General features: G+C 36.6%; 3 protein-coding genes across 3 annotated transcripts in view; all 3 read right to left on the bottom strand.

The window, feature by feature from the left end:
* LOC106084690 (uncharacterized) overlaps nt 1–20308 on the bottom strand; it is a 163123-nt gene that overhangs the window by 38063 nt on the left and 104752 nt on the right. Inside the window, exons 2-4 of the mRNA XM_059367061.1 lie at nt 9031–13604; nt 4831–4918; nt 1334–4772 (exon numbers count right to left, since the gene is read on the bottom strand). Of these exons, the coding sequence (XP_059223044.1) occupies nt 1334–4772; nt 4831–4918; nt 9031–13538 (8035 nt within the window). The 5' untranslated portion in view covers nt 13539–13604. The remainder of the gene's footprint in view (nt 1–1333; nt 4773–4830; nt 4919–9030; nt 13605–20308) is intronic.
* LOC106084711 (zinc finger protein 521-like) lies at nt 181–4913 on the bottom strand. Its single transcript, XM_013248597.2, has one exon. The coding sequence runs from the start codon at nt 4809–4811 to the stop codon at nt 720–722; it is 4092 nt and encodes a 1363-aa protein (XP_013104051.2). The 5' UTR covers nt 4812–4913; the 3' UTR covers nt 181–719.
* On the bottom strand, nt 15632–19426 carry LOC106084783 (transcription factor grauzone-like). Its single transcript, XM_013248704.2, has 2 exons — nt 19286–19426; nt 15632–19228 (listed from the first exon to the last, which is right to left on the bottom strand). The coding sequence occupies exons 1-2, from the start codon at nt 19421–19423 to the stop codon at nt 17192–17194; spliced, it is 2175 nt and encodes a 724-aa protein (XP_013104158.2). The 5' UTR covers nt 19424–19426; the 3' UTR covers nt 15632–17191.

The raw sequence follows: 20308 nt of genomic DNA, 5'->3' as shown, positions 1-20308 counted from the left end.
GCAGTAGATTAAGTAATTGTAGCTTAAACACAAGAGAAGGAAAACGCCTTCCAGTTCCTATAGTTCGGATTATATTTACTTCCACATGTTTCGTGTCTCCGAATTTTTCTCATGGTCAAGCCTTTTCTCATAGTTTTCTTTTATATGCTGAATTTGTTCCTCTTTTGCAGTATGTATTTTTAGGTCATAGTTTCTTATATCGCAGAGGGCAGTAACTATTTCATTTAAGATTTTGTTTTGGAGTAGTTGTATACTTTGTATGGTAATGGATGCCATATAACAATATTGGCTTTAACAATTGCTTGTCATACCATAAGTATTGGATAGATATTAATGATCTTCTATCGACCAGCCTTTTCACCTTTCGATATTATATTTCTAGAACATTTTTTTATTTATCAAAGCCAGCTGAAAATATAGTACGAAACAGCTGTTTGGATGGCTTTTACTGAACAGGTCTATCAATATCAGCTGATTTTATAGTGAGAAAACATGTGTTTGCATGTCTCAAGTGAACAAAAGTCATTTTGTAAGGAATTTGAACAGGAAAATGTTGGCTTAGTGAAACTATAAATTTTTTTTATTTTGTTTTTCTTTTATTTATTTTTCTTTAGTATTTCAATTAAGGTCTTAAGTTTTTGCTTAAAGCTCAATTAATTCTACTTGGAATTTTACAACTACTTCACTTTCCCCAGTGGCATCTTCAAATTCTGGTTCATTCATTCATTTTCATTCTTTTCCTCATTTCCCAAGGCGTTTGTGTTTATTGAAAGTTGTTCGTTCTTCACATTAGTCTTTGTTACATTTTCATCTTTTAACTCTGTCATCAATGAATCCTCTTTTTTTCTTTCTTCTTCTTTGCTTAGCTCATTAAAGCTGTCACCATTTGTTGTTATGTTGCTGACTTCAGTTGCCTTCGGCACTGCCAGTTCAGAAATTATTGGTGACTGCTTCGCTAAAGATGTTTCATCTCTATGGATATTGTAGAGATGATAGTACATGGATTGCCGATTTGCATATTCCTTGGAACAAAAAATGCAAACATAGACCATACTATCCCCTTCCCGAACTTCTTGCCTATAACCCTTTCTGGGCTTTATTGGCATAACGTGCTCGAGACATCGCTTGATATGCTTGTACATGGCTAACCGCATTTTAAAAGCTTTTGAACAATAATTGCAAACATAGACCCTACTCTCTCCCCGAGTCTCTCGCCGATATCCTTCTTTAGGTTTCGTTTGTGCCTTGCCTCTTCGACACTCACTGGTATGATTGAGCATGGAAATTCGGTTTTTAAAATCCTTGGAACAATAAATGCAAACAAAGACCTTACCCTCTTCCCGAATTTCAAGCCGAAACCCCTTTATAGGCTTTATTTCTCCATCATAGTCTCTTTGACAATGCTTGAGATGACCGTATATGGAATTCTGCTTGTCATACTCCGAGGAACAATAAAGGCAAACATAGACCATAGATTCGCCTCGAATTTCTCGCCGATACCGTTTCATGATGGGATGTTCTCCTTGCAACCTCTGCATGTCTTTAGCAATTTTGTCTGCGCCCTTGCTGGTGTGGAATTGTCTTTTGTGATCTCTTAAATGTTTCTCCAAACGGAAAGCCTTGCAACAGGCATCACATCTAAGTTGCTGCGGGGCATTATGATAGTACATGTGTCTGTCAATATCAAAACGAGTTTCCAGCCTCAATTGGCAACACATGAGGTAACAACCTTCTGAAGCATGGTTCTCGCCAAAATGTTCCTTCAACTGGGAATAGCTGGCCACCAGCTGATGGCAAATTTCACATTTCAAGCAGGAACGCCACAAAGCTACCAGCTCATCAAACTCCTCTACAGACATTTTTGAAGCAGGAAGTTTGGTCTGGCCCAATGGTGATAGGGAGATGTCATCATTCGCGCCATAATTTTCAATGGATGCATCGTCATTCTTTAAGTAAGTATTTTCGTTTCTACTGGACATGTAAGACATCAGAGATATTTCTTCATCCGTTAATTGGTCTAGGCCTTGAGGTGACATCCTTTTATAATCATTGTTGAGATCCCAAGGCTCTTCGGTCTTAATATCAAATGTAAAGGCTTTAGGTTTGACTACATTTTCACTGCTAGTGGCATTGTGACAATTCTGTTGTGATTCCTCTGGATTTTTATTCAACTCAGGTTTTATCTCGACATTTTCAGCTGGTTTGGGGAGTTCAGAAATCATTGATGCCTGCACCTCCGCTAAAGGGCCATCGTCTCTATGACATTGGTTAAGATGTTGATACATGGAATGTCGCTTTGCATACTCCTTGGCACAATATAAGCACACATGGACTTTACTCTTTCCGCGGGCTTCAATCCGATATCCCTTTTTGGGCTCCACTGGGGTATTATATATTTGACACCGCTTAACATGATAGTATATTGAACGCCGATTGTCATACTCCTTGAAGCAATAAATGCAAACAAAAAGCTTACTCCCTCCTTGAGTCTCACACCGATACCCATATTTAGGTTCTCTTTGGACCTCCTTCTTTTGCATCTTCTGCCATTCCTTGGTATGAGATTTTCTCATATGTTGGCAGCAATGATGTCGCCAGGTATATGCCTTGGGGCAAAAAAAGCATGTGTGCATCTTCTCGCCTCTGTGGCCAGCCAAATGATCGCGCAGTGACGCTGGACGCCTAAACGATTTTTCACACAAGTTACATTCCAAATTCTTAGGTTTATGGACATTTTGATTGTGTACATGCAAATGTTTTTCGCTTGCAAAGTCCTTGGAACACTTGCAGCAACGATATTTCCCTTCCAGCTTCTTGATGTCTTTAGATTTGGCATTTTTATCTCCACCCTTGCTGGTGTGGACTTGTCTTTTGTGTACTTTTAACTGTTTTTCCGAACCGTAAGACTTGCAACAAGACTCACATTTTAGCTGTTGCGGGGCATTATGATAGCGTATGTGTCTGTCAATATCGAAACGAGTTTCCAGTCTCAAATGGCAACACATGAGGTAACAATTCACTGAAGTATGGTTTTTGCTAAAATGTTCCTGCAACTGGGAATAGCTGGGCACCAGCTGATGACAAATTTCACATTCCAAGGAGAAACGCCACAAAGCAACGAGTTCATCAAACTCCTCTACAGACCTTTTTGCAGCAGGAAGTTTTTTATTTGAAGATGATAGAGGCAGGACTTCCTTTGGGCTGTAATCATCATTGGATACAACGTCATTATTATGGTTTCTACTGGACAGGTAGGACGTTTCTTCATCCGTTAACTCGTGTTGGACTTGAAATGACATCCCCTCACAATTACTGTTTAGATCCAAGGGTTCTTCAGACTTTATATCAAAGGTAAGAGCCTTAGGTTTAATCAAATTTTCACTGCTGGCACTTAATCCCATGACATTATGCCACTTCAGTTGCACTTCCTGCTGATTTATATCCAACTTAGGCTTTATCTCGACTTTCTTAGCTGGTACGGGGGATTCGGAAATCGTTGATGCCTTCTCTGCTAATGAGCCATCGATTTTATGATATTGGTTAAGATGATGGTACATAGAATCTAAATCTTCATACTCTGTGGCACAATGATTGCATACATAGACCTTTAGGTCTCGCCGAGTTTCCGTGCGAAATTCCTTTTTGGGCTTCTTCGGTCTAACGCTTCCGTGAATTCGCCTGATATGTCTGTATACGGAAATCCGCTTGTCATACTCTTTGAAACAATAAATGCAAATATACACCAAACAATTTCCTCGAGTTTCTCGCCAATACCCACATTCAAACTTCCTTTCTAGCTCCTCGTTTTGAATCTTTTGCCATTCCTGGGGATGATCTTTTTTCAGGTGCGCATAGAAACTCGATCGCCAGGTGAATGCTAGGGGACAAAGGGAGCAGCCATGCGTCTTCTCGCCTTTTTGGGCAGCAAATTGTTCGCGCAGTACCACTCCTCCCTTGCTGGGGTGTACGATTCTATTGTGGCTTCTTAAAGTTTTCATCCAACGGTAAGCCTTGCAACAGGTCTCACATTTAAGCTGCTGCGGGGCATTATGATAGTATATGTGTCTGTCAATATCGTAACGAGTTTCCAGCCTCAATTGGCAACACATGAGGTAACAATCTTCTGAAGCATGGTATTTGCTAAAATGTTCCTTCAATTGGGAATAGCTGGCCACCAGCTGATGACAAATGTCACATTCCAAGGAGGATCGCCACAAAGCCACCTGTGCATCAAACTCCTCTGCAGACTTTTTTGTACCAATTTTTTTAACTTTTTTATCTGAAGAGGAAAGACTGGTCTGACGGAAAGATGATAAGGGCATGTCCTCATTCGAACTATAATCTTCATTGGATTCATTGTCATCCATCAAGTATTGACTTTCTTTTCTACTGGACATGTGGGACATCAGAGATATTTCTTCATGGGTGAAATGTTGCTGCCCTTCCTGAGACGACATATCTTTATAGTCATTGTTGAGATCCAAAGGTTCTTCAGTTTTTATAGCAAATGCAAGGGCTGTAGGATTGATTAAATCTTCAGTGTTAGCGCCTAATCGCTTAGTTATATGCAACTTCAGTTCCTGCTGATTTATGTTTAAATTCAGCTCAGGCTTTAACTTTAGTTCATCAACTTCTTTTGCCTTTTCCCTATTCAAACGTTGTTCCTTCTGCGCCTCAATAATGGACGCCTGGAATTGTTGAAACTTCGAGATATGCTGCCAACATTTCCCACAGATATATTGAAGTCGTTTCTCCCATTCCATATTCAACATCTGAAAGCATTGAAGATATATTGGGAAGTCATCATTCATTCATTGGGTGGAGACTCACTGTGTTGGTAAAATATTTGCCCACTAAATCACGATTCTCGTTAGCTTGACCTGTCTCATCATAGAGGTTCTGTTGGTCATCATTGCAGCTTTTTACACAGAGCCGGCAATAGAATGAGGGAGTAGGAGATTGCGCCATGTCTTTAACTTTTGATATTTTTTCTTAAGTTGAAGTAATAATGTAATCTTATTTGGCAAACTTCCTAAAAGAGAATGTTGAAGAATTCATAAAACAATGGTTGGAGCAGTGTCTTGGATATATGTATAGAGCAGTAGATTAAGTTGTATAACATTCTAAAATTTGCTATTAGTAAATGGGGTTATATTTGCTTCCACATGTTTTGGTGTCTCCGGATTTTTGTGATTGTCAATCCTTTTCTCGTAGTTTTCTTTTATATGCTGAATTTGTTCCTCTCTTGCAGTATGTATTTTTAGGTCATAGTTTCTTATATACCAGAGGGCAGTAACTATTTCATTTAAGATTTTGTTTTGGAGTAGTTGTATACTTTGTATGGTAATGGATACCATATAACAATATTGGCTTTAGCAATTGCTTGTCATACCATAAGTATTGGATAGATATTAATAACCTTCTATCGATCAGCCTTTTCTCCTTTCGAAATTATATTTCTAGAACATTTATTTACCACGTGAACTTGTTGTCTAAAGCAAGAGTTAAGACTTGTTCTTATTTTTAAATGCAATTGCATTTAACTTTATCTTTAATAACATTTGAATATCAGCCTTGAATTTAAAGTTTAAAAATCATTGAAGAACAAACCCCTATTTTAATTGTGAATTATTTTTTAAGTTTCTTGGTGAGCTAATTAACATTAAAAGTCAGACGTCTTCAACTGAAGAATAAAACCCACACTCAACAATACTCTCTTTGGTTCTTTTATTTTATTTGTCTCGTTTCCATAATTTCTCACCCATCCAGAAATTATGACAATCCACTGGCACAACATCTTCTTACAGTTAAATAAAGGCAAGCACATCTGGTGTCTCCCCCACAAACCCCAACTAATACAGTCCCCACATTGATTTGCATTGGTGCGATCAATAGATTCCACAATCAATTTTTGTTTTTATACCCACCACCGAAAGATTGGGGAATATTCATTTTGTCATTCCATTTGCATATATATTCTTGATCAGCGTAAAAATCTAAGACGATCTAGCCATGTCCGTCTGTCTGTCTGTTGAAATCACGCTACAGTCTTTAAAAATAGAGATATTGAGCTGAAACTTTGCACAGATTCTTTTTTTGTCCATAAGGTTAAGGTTAAGTTCGAAGATGGGCTATATCGGACTATATCTTGATATAGCCCCCAAATAGACCGATCTCTCGATTTAGGGTCTTAGGCCCATAAAAGGCGCATTTATTGTCAGATTTCGCCGAAATTTGGGACAGTGAGTTGTGTTAGGCCCATCGACATATTTCTGCAATTTAGCCTACATCGATCATGATTTCCATATAGCTGCCATATAGACCTATCTCTCGATTCAAGTTTTTGGGGCCATAAAAGGCGCACTTATTGTCCGATTTCGGCGAAATTTGGGACAGTGAGTTGTGTTGGGCCTTTGGACAATCTTCTTCAATTTGGCCCAAATCGGTCCAGATTTGGATATGCTGCCATATAGACCGATATCTCTATTTAAAATCTTGGCCCCATAAAAGGCGCTACAGATGCTACTTTGGATTAAGTAGGCAGTTTAGAAACAAGGCCACCTCTCGCCCGACGAAGATTACACTATACAAGTGACTAATACTACCCATGTTGTTACATGGTTCTGAGGCATTGGTACCTATGAGACAGTACTTGGAGTGTTTGAGAGAAATGTTCTTCGTAAAACATATGGACCAGTTTGAGTTAATGGAGAATATAGGCTTTCGACAATCTTCTTCAATTTGGCCCAAATCGGTCCAGATTTGGATATGCTGCCATATAGACCGATATCTCTATTTAAAATCTTGGCCCCATAAAAGGCGCATTTATAATCCGATTTCACTGAAATTTGACACAGTGACTTATGCTAGGCTTTTCGACATCCGTGTCGTATATGGTTCAGATCGACTTATTTTTTGATATAGCTGCTAAAAAGTTAAATATTTTGTTATACACAATTGAACAATGACTTGTACTTATTAGTATTTGGTTCAAATCGGAACATATTTCGATATAGCTGCTATGGGGCATAAGGTATGCATTTTTCACCAGATTTTGAAAAAAAGGTGGTTTATATATATACCCGAGGTGGTGGGTATCCAAAGTTCGGCCCGGCCTGAGATGTTTTGTTATGACTTCCAACAACTGTGCTAAGTATGGCGCAAATCGGTACATAACCTAATATAGCTGACATATAAACCGATCTGGGATCTTGATTTCTTGACCCTCTAGAGGGCGCAATTCTCATCCGATTTGGCAGAAATTTTGTACAACGGCTTCTCTCATGACTTTCAACATACGTGTCTAATATAGTCTGAATCGATCAATAGCTTGATACAGCTCCCATATAAACCGATCTCCCGATTTTGCTTCTTGGGCCCCTACAAAGCGCAATTCTTACCCGAATGAACTGAAATATTACACAATGAATTCTACAATGTTCTGCATTCATTTATGATCCGAATCGGACTATAACTTGATATAGCTCCAATAGCATAACAGTTCTTATTCAATATTCTTTGTTTGCCTAAAAAGAGATACCGCGCGGTGGCAGGTATACAAGGTTCGGCCCAGCCGAACTTAACACGCTCTTACTTGTTCCTTTTAAAATAGTTATTTTTTTTTTTCAAGAACATTTTCGTTATACAAATCTTTTCGCAATTATTCGACAACATCCTGGGCAATTTTTTTCTGAAAATTTTCAATATATTCTTTCTAATATTCACTTGACTTATTTCAACGTTTATATCCGTCCTACATCATTAACCATTCTTTAAAGTCATTCATTAGGAGAAAGAAAGTTCATGTGATTGTTTTTAGATGCTTAAACAAATTTTATTGGAATTTTAAAATTTAAATCATACACTTATAGCTCAAGAATGCATTAATAGGGTTATTTGTTATTATTAATATTGAAGAAAGTATAAATCTATTATACATTTGTATGATATATATATATTGGGTTGCCCAAAAAGTAATTGCGGATTTTTCATATAGTCGGCGTTGACAAATTTTTTCACAGCTTGTGATTCTGTAATTGCATGCTTTCATCTGTCATTTATCAGCTGTTACTTTTAGCTTGCTTTAGAAAAAAAGTGTAAAAAAAGTATATTTGATTAAACTAAGTTTTATTAAAAATGCATTTACTTTCTTTTAAAAAATCCGCAATTACTTTTTGGGCAACCCAATATATATATATAACGTAGTCATAAACTAAACAAAATTCTTCAGACTTAAAGAAAATGATTATTATAAGAGAGGAAAGGAAAAAAAGACACAATTATATAATAATTTTTATTTTTTTATTATTTTAATTTTTTGTTTTGTTTTCATATTATTTATACTTTCTATTATTTAAAATTTTTTAACAGATGCTACTTTGGATTAAGTAGGCAGTTTAAAAACAAGGCCACCTCTCGCCCGACGAAGATTACACTATACAAGAGACTGATACTACCCATGTTGTTACATAGTTCTGAGGCATTGGTACCTGTGAGACAGTACTTGGAGTGTTTGAGAGAAAGATTCTTCGTAAAACATATGGACCAGTTTGAGTTAATGGAGAATATAGGCTTCGTATGAACCACGAGTTGTATGATGACGACAGCATAGTTACACGTATCGAGTACGACGACTGTGTTGGTTAGATCATGTTGTCAGAATGGATGAAGAAGCTCCAGCAAACAATCTTTTGAAGGGAAACACGGTGGTAAACGGGGACGGGGGACCGAAAGCCCAATGGAAAGATCAAGTGGTGGGATACACCTCGAATTTTGGTGTCAGAGATTATGAAATGAGCGCAGAAGATCGAGGTGCTTGGAACGATATTCTACGTTAGGCTAGTGGAACAAATGTTCGGTCATAGTCAATTAAAGTAAGTAAAGTATAACCAAAACAGCTGATTTTATAGTGAGAAACATGTGTTTGCATGTCTCAAGCGAACCAAAGTCATTTGTAAGAGTTTTGGACAGAAAACTTTGGCTTATTAAAACCAGTTTTTTTTTTAATTATTCACAAAGATCTTTGCTTAAAGATCAATAAATTCTTCTTCGGATTTTACATATTCTTCACTCTCATAAGCAGGATCTTCTAATTTTTGTGACATTTGATTTTCAACCATTTCCTCATTTCCCAAATCATTTGTGCCAGCTGAAAACTGTTCGGTCCTCACATTAGTCCTTCCCTCCATGGGAGAGATTAATGAATCTACTACTCCTTCTTTGCCCAGTTCTTCTGGTGTTATGTTGTTATCATCAGTTGTCTTCGGCCCTATAATCCTGGTGTTAACTGAGCTTTGACTACTTCGAATTCTACGATTATGAATCGTTTGTTGTTGCACAGCTGGCGTTGGTGGCTGCTTCGCTAAAGATGATTCGTGTCTATGGAAATTGTAGAGATGGTAGCGCATGGATTCACCGCATTCATATTCCTTGGAACAAAAAATACAAATATAGAACATAATCTCTCCCCGAGTTTCTCGCCGATAACCTTTTTTAGGCTCTATTGGTGTATCGTTTCCTTGACAACGCCTTATATGACTGTATATGGAAAACCGCTTTTCATACTCTCTGGAACAATAGTTGCAAACATAGATTATACTCTCTCCTCGAGTTTCTTGCCGATAACCTCTCATAATCCCACTTTGAGCGGGCTTCGTCAATTCCTGTAAATGACACTCTCGCATGTGTCGGCTGAAATTAGTTCGCCAGGTGAATGCCTTAGAGCAAAATGAGCAAACATGCTTCTTCTCGCCTCTGTGGTCAGCCAAATGCTCGCGCAATGCATCCGGACGCCTAAACGAGTTTTCACACAAGTTACATTCAAAAGTCTTGGGTTTGTGGACATTACGATTGTGTTTTTTCAAACGCTGTTCCGTTGCAAAGTCCTTCGAACACTTGCAGCAACGATATTTCCCTTGCACCTTCTCGATGTCTTTATTTTTAGCAATGTTGTCTTCTCCCTTGCTGGTGTGGACAATTCTATTGTGCCTTTTTAAATGTTGCTCCCGACGGTAAACCTTGCAACAGGTCTCACATTTTAGCTGTTGGGGAGCATTATGAAAGCGTATGTGTCTGTCAATATCGAAACGTGTTTCCAGCCTCAATTGGCAGCACATGAGGTAACAACCTTCTAAAGCATGGTTTTTGGTAAAATGCTCCTTCAACTGGGAATAACTGGCCACCAGCTGATGGCAAATGTCACATTTTAAGGAGGATCGCCACAAAGCTACCAGCTCATCAAACTCCTCTACAGATTTTTTTGTAGCAGGGACTTTACGTTTTGAAGAGGAACTATTGGTCTGCCTGAAAGATGATAAGGGCATATCATCACTCGAGCTATAATCTTCATTGGATACAACTTCATCGTCATTCGGTAAGGACGAATTTTCTTTTCTACTGGACACCATCAAATGGTCCTGCCCATCCTGAGAAGACATCCCTTCATGATCACTGTTGAGATCCAAAGGTTCTTCAGACTTTATATCAAAGGTAAGGGAAGTAGGCATTCTGATTGAATCTTCAGTGCCAATGCCTAATCCCTTGACGCCATGCCCCTCCTGTTGTGCTTCCTCTGGATTTTTATTCAACTCAGGCTCTATGTCGACTTTCTCAGCCGTAACGAGGGGTTCAGAAATCATTGATGCCTGCTCCTTCACCAAAGAGCCATCGTCTCCATGACATTGGTTTAAATGATGGTACATGGAACGCCGCTTTTCAAACTCCTTGGCACAATGAATGCACACATGGACTTTATTCTTGCCCCGGGTTTCAAGCCGAAACCCCTTTTTAGGCTGCACTGGTGTACCATATATTTGGCATCGCTTGGCATGCTGGTACACCGAATGCCGATTATCATACTCCTTGGAACAATAAATGCAAACAAAGACCATACTCTCTCCTCGAGTCTCTCGCCGATACTTACATTTAGGCTCTCTTTGGGCCTCCTCGATTTGCATCTTCTTCCATTCCTCGGGATGAGATTTGCTCATGTGGTAGCAGAAATTAGATCGCCAGGAGAATGCCTTGGGACAAACGGTGCAGGCATAGGTCTTCTCACCTTTATGGCTGGCCAAATGCTGGCGCAGTAAATACGAACGCGTAAAACATTTTTCACAAAAGTTACATTCCAAAATCTTGGATTTATGGACATTACGATTGTGTTTTTTTAAATGTTGTTCCGTTGCAAAGTCCTTCGAACATTTGCAGCAACTATATTTTCCTTTCGACTTCAGGCCGTTTTCAGCATTTTTGTCTCTTCCCTTGCGGTTGTGGACATTTCTTTTGTGGCTTCTTAACTTTTGTTCCGAAGGGTAAACCTTGCAACAGGCCTCACATTTAAGTTGCTGTGGGGCATTGTGATAGTGTATGTGTCTGTCAATATCGTAACGAGTTTCCAGCCTCATTTGGCAACACATGAGGTAACAAATTTCTGAACCATGGTTTTTACTAAAATGTTCCTTCAACTGGGAATAGCTGCCCACCAGCTGATGGCAAATTTCACATTCCAAGTAGGAACGCCACAAAGCTACGAGCTTATCAAACTCCTCTACTGTCCTTTCTGTAGCAGGGACTTTACTTGTTGAAAAGGACATATTGGCCTGGTCCAGAGATGATAAGGGCATGCCAGCACTCGAACTAAAATCTTCATTGGGCTCATCGTTATTTTGTAAGCATAAATTTTCTTTTCTGCTAGACATCATCAGAGACATTTGTTCATCCGTTAAATGGTCCTGCCCACCCTGGGACGACATTCTTTCATGATCACTGTTAAGATCCAAAGGTTCTTCAGACTTTATATCAAAGGTAAGCTCTGTGAGCTTGACTAAATTCTCATTGCTAGTGCCTAATCCCATGGCCTTATGCAATTCCCGTTGTACTTCCTGTTGATTTTTATTCAACTCAGGCTCCATCTCGACTATCTCCGCTGCTGGAACGAGGGGTTCAGACATCATTGATGCCTGCTCCTCCGCTAAAGAGCCATCCTCTCTATGACACTGGTTAAGGTGAAGGTATATGGAATGCCGCTTTTCAAACTCCTTGGCACAATAAATGCACACATGGACCTGACTCTTTCCCCTGGTTTCAAGCCGAAACCCCTTTCTATACCGTTGACATCGCTTGGCATGATAGTACATATTAGTCCTATTGTTACACTCCTTGGAACAATAAATGCATACATAGATCACATTCTCTCCCCGAATTTCTTGTCGATACCCTTTTCGAGTCTTTCTGTCGGCCGCCTCGTTTTGCATCTTCTTCCATTCCTGAAGATGAGATTTTCTCATATGTTGCCAGAAATCAGATCGCCAGGTGAATGCCTTGGGACAAATGGAGCAGCCATACGTCTTCTCGCCTTTATGGCTAGCCAAATGCTCGCGCAGTGCATCCGGACTTCTAAACGATTTTTCACAAGAGTTGCATTCAAAAATCTTGGGTTTATGGACATGACGATTGTGGGAATATAAATGTAATTTCGTTGCAAAATCCTTCGAACATTTGCAGCAACGATATTTTCCTTGCAACTTGTGGATGTCTTTAGCATTTTTGTCTGTTATCTTGGTGGTGTGGACATTTCTTTTGTGGCTCCTCAAATATTGTTCCGAAGAGTAAACCTTGCAACAGGTCTCACATTTAAGCTGTTGCGGGGCATTATGGTAGCGTATGTGTCTGTCAATATCGTAACGAGTTTCCAGCCTCAATTGACAACACATGAGGTAACAAATTTCTGAAGCATGGGTTTTGCTAAAATGTTCCTTCAGCTGGGAATAGCTGGCCACCAACTGATGGCAAATGTCGCATTCCAAGGAGGAACGCCACAAAGCTACCAGCTCATCAAACTCCTCAACAGACCTTTTTGTACCAGGGACCTTACATATTGAAGAGGATATATTGGTCTGGTCTAAAGATGATAAGGTTATGCCAGCACTCGATCTATACTCTTCATTGGAGTTATCCTCATTCTGTAAGGATGAATTTTCGTTTCTACTGGGCCTAGACATTTCTTCATCCGTTCTATGATCCTGCCCAACCTGAGAGGACATTCTTTTACGAACACTGTTGAGATCCAAAGGTTCTTCAGACCTTATATCTAAGAAAAGGGCTATAGGTTTGATTGAATCTTCCGTGCTAGCGCTTAATCTGTCGGAACTATGCAACTTCAGTTGTTCTTCCTGCAGATTTATATTCAACTCAGTCTTAATCTTAACTTCCACCACTTCTTTAAGCAGATGTAGGCCCTTCTGGGCCTCAATAATGGACTCTTGGAATTTATGAAACTCCCAGATATGCTGCCAACATTTACCACAGATGTATTGAAGTCGTCTCTCCCATTCCATATTCAACATCTGAAAGCATTGAAGATATATTTGGAAGTCATTGGGTGTATCAGAGAGAAGACTCACTGTGTTGGTAAAATATTTGCCCACAAGATCATGATTTGCGTTAGCTTGACCCCTCTCATCATAGAGGCTGTGCTGGTCATCATTGCAGCTTTTTACACAGAGCCGGCAATAGTCTGGAGGAGGAGGATGTTGCAACATGTCTTTAACTTTAGATATTTGTTCTTAAGTTGAAGTAAAATGTAAACTGTATTTTTGGTAAACTTCCTGAAAGAGAATTTTGAAGGATTCATAAAAGATTGGTGGCAGCAATGTCATTGATGTATATGATATAATAGAAGATTAATTACAACATTCTAAACTTTGCTACAAGTTACAAGAGAAAGCTTCTCATCATTCTCATCAGTTACGCCGATACATTTAAATTTCCTCTAAGATCCTCTAAGGAGGTCATCATATTATCTGAGATCACCAAAAACGCGTTCTTTACATTCAGTGTTTCCAAGAGGGCCAATGGGCGGGTATGGTTTCTTTACCCCAACACATTTACAATCTCAAATACATTTTAAAGGGTTTCACTGGTAGATATTTCTGTTCGCAAGCCATGTCGGCTCTCTGATAGTCCAACTCTCTTTAGGATGGCACCATGAAGTCATGGGTTTAGAAGTAGTCTCTAATATTATTTATGTAAAAATAGCACTGTTCTATAGGAATTTAAGCAAAATTTCGATAAAAATATCTTAAGACATGCAAATTATATGTAGAAATAAATTGTTTGAAAAATTTTTTTTTAATAGAAAAAATTTTAGGCTGTTCTAATAGATATAACATTTTCAATATATATTTTTTGTAAGTTTTTTTTTTATTTTTTTAAAATGTTTTTTATTTAATTTTTTTTTTTTTTGTCTAATTTTTTTATTCGATTTGTTTTATTTTCCTGATTATATTGTTATTTATTTTATTATTTTTTCAATATATATATATAATATAAACAATATAAACAATTTTTTTAAACATTTTCAATAAATTTTTTTTTTAATCCACTATATACCACGTTTTTTATATATTTTTTTTTTTTGTTGCGCACAAGTTCGACTGCGCTGTAAAGGAAACGTCTATTGTTTTGTTTCAAAATTTCAAACCCTGATGATGATCCCCGGCGGTGGTCGAAATATTGGTAAGAATTAGAAATAAAACAATTAGAAAAACACCAACACCTGTTTTTGTAAATAGTTCAATGACCTGGAGTCAAACCAAGAAGACAAATGTATCCTTTATTTCATTTAATTTATTATTTGTTATTTGCGCTTTGTTTGTTTTTTATTTTGTTTTAATTATTTTTTTATTTACTTTTGTTTTCCATTTGTTTTATATATTTTTTTATTCGTTTTATTTAATTTTTTATTTGTTTTATTTATTTAATTTTTTTTATTATTTGCTTTTTTTCTTTTTTCATTATTTTATTAAATTACTTTTTTATATTTCTTGTATCTTCTCACAAATTTTCTATAGAAATGTTTTTTTTTTCAATAGAAATAAATGTTTTTGAAAACATTGTAAAAGAATATTTTTTTTTTATATCTCTTTTAAATTATTTTTTTTTTATTTTTGTTTGTTGTTTATTTTTCCATTTTTAATATTTTTTATAATCTATTTATTTTATTTTTTTTAACATGTTATTTTTTATACATTTTTATATTTCTTGATATTTTTTTATTTATTATTATTTTTATACTTGTTTATATTATATTTTTTATAAATCTTTTTAGATTTTTTTTTTTATTTTTGATGTTATTTATTTTTTATGTAATTTTTTTGTTCTGTTTTTTTTAATTTTTTGTATATTTGTAATATCTTTAATTATATTCTTTTACACTTTTTTATTATTTTTTTTATAATTTTTTTGTAATTTTTTTTTATTTTTTATATGTATTTTTTTTTATTTTTAAATTTTTTATATGTTAATTTTTTTCATTTTTTCGTAGTTTTTATACCTTTTTTAATTATTTTTATTTTTAATATTTTTTTATTTTTAATTTTTGTATTTTTCTTCCTTTTTTTATTGTTTTTTATCTTTTAATATTTTTATCATTTTTTATATTTTTTATTTTTGTTTATCTTTTTTATTTTTTTATTGTGTAACTTATTTGATCATTTTATTTATTTTTTAGTTTTTATGTCAATTTTTTTTATTTTTTTTTATAATTTTTTATATTTTTATTTTTTATTTTTTTTGTATTTTTTATACTTTTGTACATTTCTTACACATTTTATTCTTTTTTAATTTTTTGGTTTTTTTATATTTTTTTAATATCTTTTATTTGTTACATTTCTTATCTTTATATTATTGTATATATTTATTATTTTTTATATATTTTTTCGAAATATTCTAGTTGCACTGATTCATTTGAACATTTATATGCATTCTGCATAATCAATGTCTCTGCGATAATTCATCGAAGTCAGCCTTCATCATTCTTTGAAAGAAATAAAGTTCATGCTATTGTTTTTAGATGTTAAAACAAATTTTATTTGAATTGACAAAATTTAAATCATAAACTTATAGCTCAAGAATCCGTTTAATCCGGGTTTTACATTGCAATTTTTGTTTTTTAGTTATATTATATATTTTGATTTATTCAAGTGACAAAAGCTAAACAAATATAAGAATATTGTAATTTAAAGGAAATTTAAATCTATTATATTTATATCAGGTGTATAACATAGCTATAAACTAAACGAAATCCGTAAGGCTTAAATAAAGTTATTATTAATAAGAGAGATAATAAAACAAAAAAGACAACCATAAAGAAGTCTGATTGCTTAAGGGTACGAGATCAAGAAAGCAAAGTTATTCTTAAAATCGCAACTATTCAAAAAAATTGGCTTTCTTAAAAAACCGGTTTCAGTTTTTGAGATTTTTAAAAAACCGATTAAACCGGTTTGTAAATAAACCTTTAGATGACGTCAAAAAGCACCCTAATCAAGTCTGATCAACAATCACCATACTCAAGTGATCAACCCACATAATGTTAGTGGTGAATATCAAAGCAAACCCAAATGTCAAACTCATTACTTCACACCAAATTGTCCTGCAATCATTCAAAAAATATTTTTTCACATAATTATTGAAAAGTTTTTCTCAAAAAACTGATCTTCCACAATAAAATTATAAAGTTCTGTGCTTTGTAGAGCAGCAGCTGTTTTCCCACAGTAACATCAGCTGATTTTGACACATTATGCGAAGATTTTTGTATTAAATCCAGCTGGTTCTTAAGTAGGAAAACAGCTGTTTGAATGGCTTTCCCTGACTTAGCCTATCATAAACAATTGATTTTGAAGTGAGAAATAAGAAAACACATATGTGGTATTTAAATGTGCAAAGCGAACAACGAACGAAATATAGAGAAATAGCAGTGTTATTGACACATAAAGAGATATTGACCCAACGGTGGCAGGAATTGGCTTGTGGTAGCCAAATTAAAACATTCAATATGCCATTTCCAGTTGGATTTAAGTTTGACACTGCAAATTATCAAGCATTGAAATGTAGGCCCGACAGACGGGAGGTAAGAGAGCAACACAACGGTACTGAAGAAAGCACTCCCCCCTTTTAAGAAACGTCTACCGAAGACGTGTTGTCAGTGATCAAATCCATTTGTTATCTGGCAATTTCTTTTCAGTAATTCAAATCTTTCCATGTCTGGTCATATTCATTCTCATGGTCATTAGCACGATTAATAATTCATTGACCAGCCGTAATAGGCAAAGTCATTTGTCAGGATTTTGGGCAAAAAAGTTTGAGCTCATTTTTTTGATTTTTCAATATTCCAACTAAGGTCTTAAGTCTCTGCTTATAGCTCCATAAATTCTTGTTCGGATTTTAGAAATTCCTCACTTTTCCAGGTTGCATTTTCAAATTCGTGTGACATTTGATATTCGTCGAAAGCAATTGTTCCAGCTGCTAATTGTTCGGTCTTCACATTAGTCTTTGATGCATTTTCATCACCTTTCAACTCGTTTCCCTTTATAGGGCCCATCAAAGAATCTTCTTCTACTTCTTTGCCATTTAAGTTATACCCATCCGGTGTTATGTTGGCTACGTCAATAGTACTCGGCCCTATAATCCAGGCGTTCAAGGAGTCTTGACTAACTCGAGTTCCTTGACCATGAAACGGCTGTTGCTGCACAGCTGGCATTGGTGGTGCCTGCTTCGCTAAAGATGATTCGTCTCTATGACATCGATAGAGATGGCTGCGCATGGATTGCATCTTTGCATACTCCTTAGAACAAAAACTGCAAACACAGACCATACTCTCTCCGCGAGTCTCTCGCCGATAACCTTTATTAAGCTGAATTGGTCTTTCGATTCCTTGACATAGCCTGACATGTTTGTGCATTGTACTCCGGTTTTTATACTCCTGGGAACAAGAACGGCAAACATAGACCATATTCTTTCCTCGAATCTCATGCCGATATCCCTTTTTAGGCTCTTTTTGTTCAGTGTCTCTTTGGCATCCCCTAGTATGATTGACAATGGCAACCCGCTTATCATACTCCTTCGAACAATAAGTGCAAACATAGACCTTACTCTCTCCCCGAATTTCAAGCCGAAATCCCTTTTTAGACTTTGTTTGTCCAACGTCTCTTCGACATAGCTGGAGATGGCCGTACATGGAATACTGGTTGTCATACTCCAAGGAACACTTAAGACAAATATAGACCATACAATTTCCTCGAGTTTCTCGCCGATAACCTTTCATCATCTCTCTGGGAGCCGATTTCGTCCATTCCTGGAGATGAGATTTACTCAAATGTAGGGAAAAATCACCTTGCCAAGTGAAGGCCTTGGGGCAAAATGGGCAGGTATGCGGCTTCTCGCCTGTGTGGCTAGCCAAATGCTGGCGCAGAGCAATCGGACGCATAAACGATTTTTCGCAAAAGTTACATTCAAATATCTTGGGTTTATGCACATCACGATTGTGTTGAATCAAATGTTTTTCCGTTGCAAAGTCCTTCGAACACTTAACGCAACAATATTTTCCTCCCGACTTCTTGCTGTCTTTAGCATTATTATCTTTTCCCTTGCTGGAGTGGAACTTTCTTTTGTGATCTCTCAAATATCTCACCCGACAATAAGTTTTGCAACAGGCCTCACATTTCAGCTGCTGCGGGGCATTATGATAGCGTATGTGTCTGTCTATATCGTAACGAGTTTCTAGCCTCAATTGACAACACATGAGGTAGCAAATTTCTGGAGCATGGGATTTGCTAAAATGTTCCTTCAGCTGGGAATAGGTGGCCACCAGCTGATGACAAATGTCACATTCCAAGGAGGAACGCCACAAAGCTACCAGTTCATCAAATTCCTCTACCGACTTTTTTGTGCAAAGAACTTTTTTATCTGAGGAGCAAAGATTGGTCTGGCCCAAAGATGATAAGGGCAAGTCATCATTAGAGCTATAATCTTCATTGGACTCATCGTCATTCTGTAAGGATGGATTTTCTTTTCTACTGGACATCATCGGAGACATTTCTTCATCCGTTAAATTGTCCTGTCCATCCGGAGACGACATCCCATCATAATCACTGTTGAGGTCCAAAGGATCCTCAGACTTTATATCAAAGGTAAGGACTGTAGGTTCGATTAAATATTCAGTGCTAGCGCCTAATCCCTTGGTCATAGGCAAGTCCAGTTGTACTTCCTGCTGATTTACATTCAACTCAGTCTTAATCTTAACTTCCACCACTTCTTTTGCCTCTTCTATATGCAAATGTTGGCCCTTCTGCGCCTCAATAATGGACTCTTGGAATTGATGAAACTCCAAGATATGCTGCCAACATTTGCCACATATGTATTGAAGTCGCCTCTCCCATTCCATATTCAACATCTGAAAGCATTGAAGATATATTTGGAAGTCATTGGGTTTATCAGAGTGGAGACTCACTGCGTTGGTAAAATATTTGCTCACAAGATCATGGCTTGCGTTAGCTTGGCCTCTCTCATCATAGAGGCTGTGCTGGTCATCATTGCAGCTTTTTACGCAGAGCCGGCAATATTCTGGGGGAGGAGGATGTTGCAACATGTCTTTAACTTTAGATATTTGTTCTTAAGTTGAAGTAAAATGAAAACTGTATTTTTGGTAAACTTCCTGAAAGAGAATTTTGAAGGATTCATAAAAGATTGGCGGCAGTAATGTCTTTGGTATATATGGTATAATAGTAGATTAACTTTTACAACATTCTAAACTTTGCTACAAACTTTGCTTTTAGCCCCTTCGAAAACTACCAGATTGCTTTAAAAAGCCTTATAACTTACAAATGTTCACATTTGCCAATTCAGACAAGTCTCCAAGAATACAAGAACCTCAAGTAGAACTTTTACATAACCCAAATCCGTTAGACATAAAGAAATTTATTATGAATAAGAGTGAAGGAGGAAAGAGACCATTACATCTCATCATTCTTGTCGGATACGCCGATACATAAAAATTTTCGTTTAAGAACCTGAGGTTATTAAAATCGTCCTTTGTATTCAGTGAGGAAGACCATTAGCCTGGAATAGCGGTGTCTTATCCAACCACATTTACTACCTCAACTACATTTCAAAGGGCTTCGCAGGTGGATTTTCGGTTCATAGGCCTTCCTTAAGGATGGTACTCTGAAGCCATGGATAAAAATAGGACATTTCTATAGAAATTTTGGCAAAATTTTGACTAAAACATCTTAACCGTACAAATTTTTATAGAAATAAATTTTTTGAAAAATTTTTATAAAAATTTCAATAGAAACAAAAAATGTTTTGGCGCAATTCTTATCCGATTTGGCTGAAATTTTGCATGACGTGTTTTGTCATGATTTCCAACAAATGTGCCAAATATGGTTCAAATTAATCTTTAACCTGATATAGGTGCCATATAAACCTATCTGGGGTCTTGACTTCTTTAACTTGCAGAGGGCGCAATTTCCAT

The sequence above is a fragment of the Stomoxys calcitrans genome, chromosome 4, assembly GCF_963082655.1.
Source record: "Stomoxys calcitrans chromosome 4, idStoCalc2.1, whole genome shotgun sequence".
NCBI classification, from domain to species: Eukaryota; Metazoa; Arthropoda; class Insecta; order Diptera; family Muscidae; genus Stomoxys; species Stomoxys calcitrans.
This window is presented reverse-complemented; position numbering and strand designations above follow the sequence as displayed.

What these genes read in the sequence shown, in the direction of transcription:
- LOC106084711 (XM_013248597.2), bottom strand. Translation starts at nt 4,811, where the DNA reads ATGAATGATGACTTCCCAATATATCTTCAATGCTTTCAGATGTTGAAT.
- LOC106084783 (XM_013248704.2), bottom strand. Translation starts at nt 19,423, where the DNA reads ATGTTGCAACATCCTCCTCCCCCAGAATATTGCCGGCTCTGCGTAAAA. An exon ending in GCAAATATTTTACCAACGCA is followed by an intron (nt 19,229 to 19,285) that starts GTGAGTCTCCAC and finishes CAATGCTTTCAG; the next exon opens with ATGTTGAATATGGAATGGGA.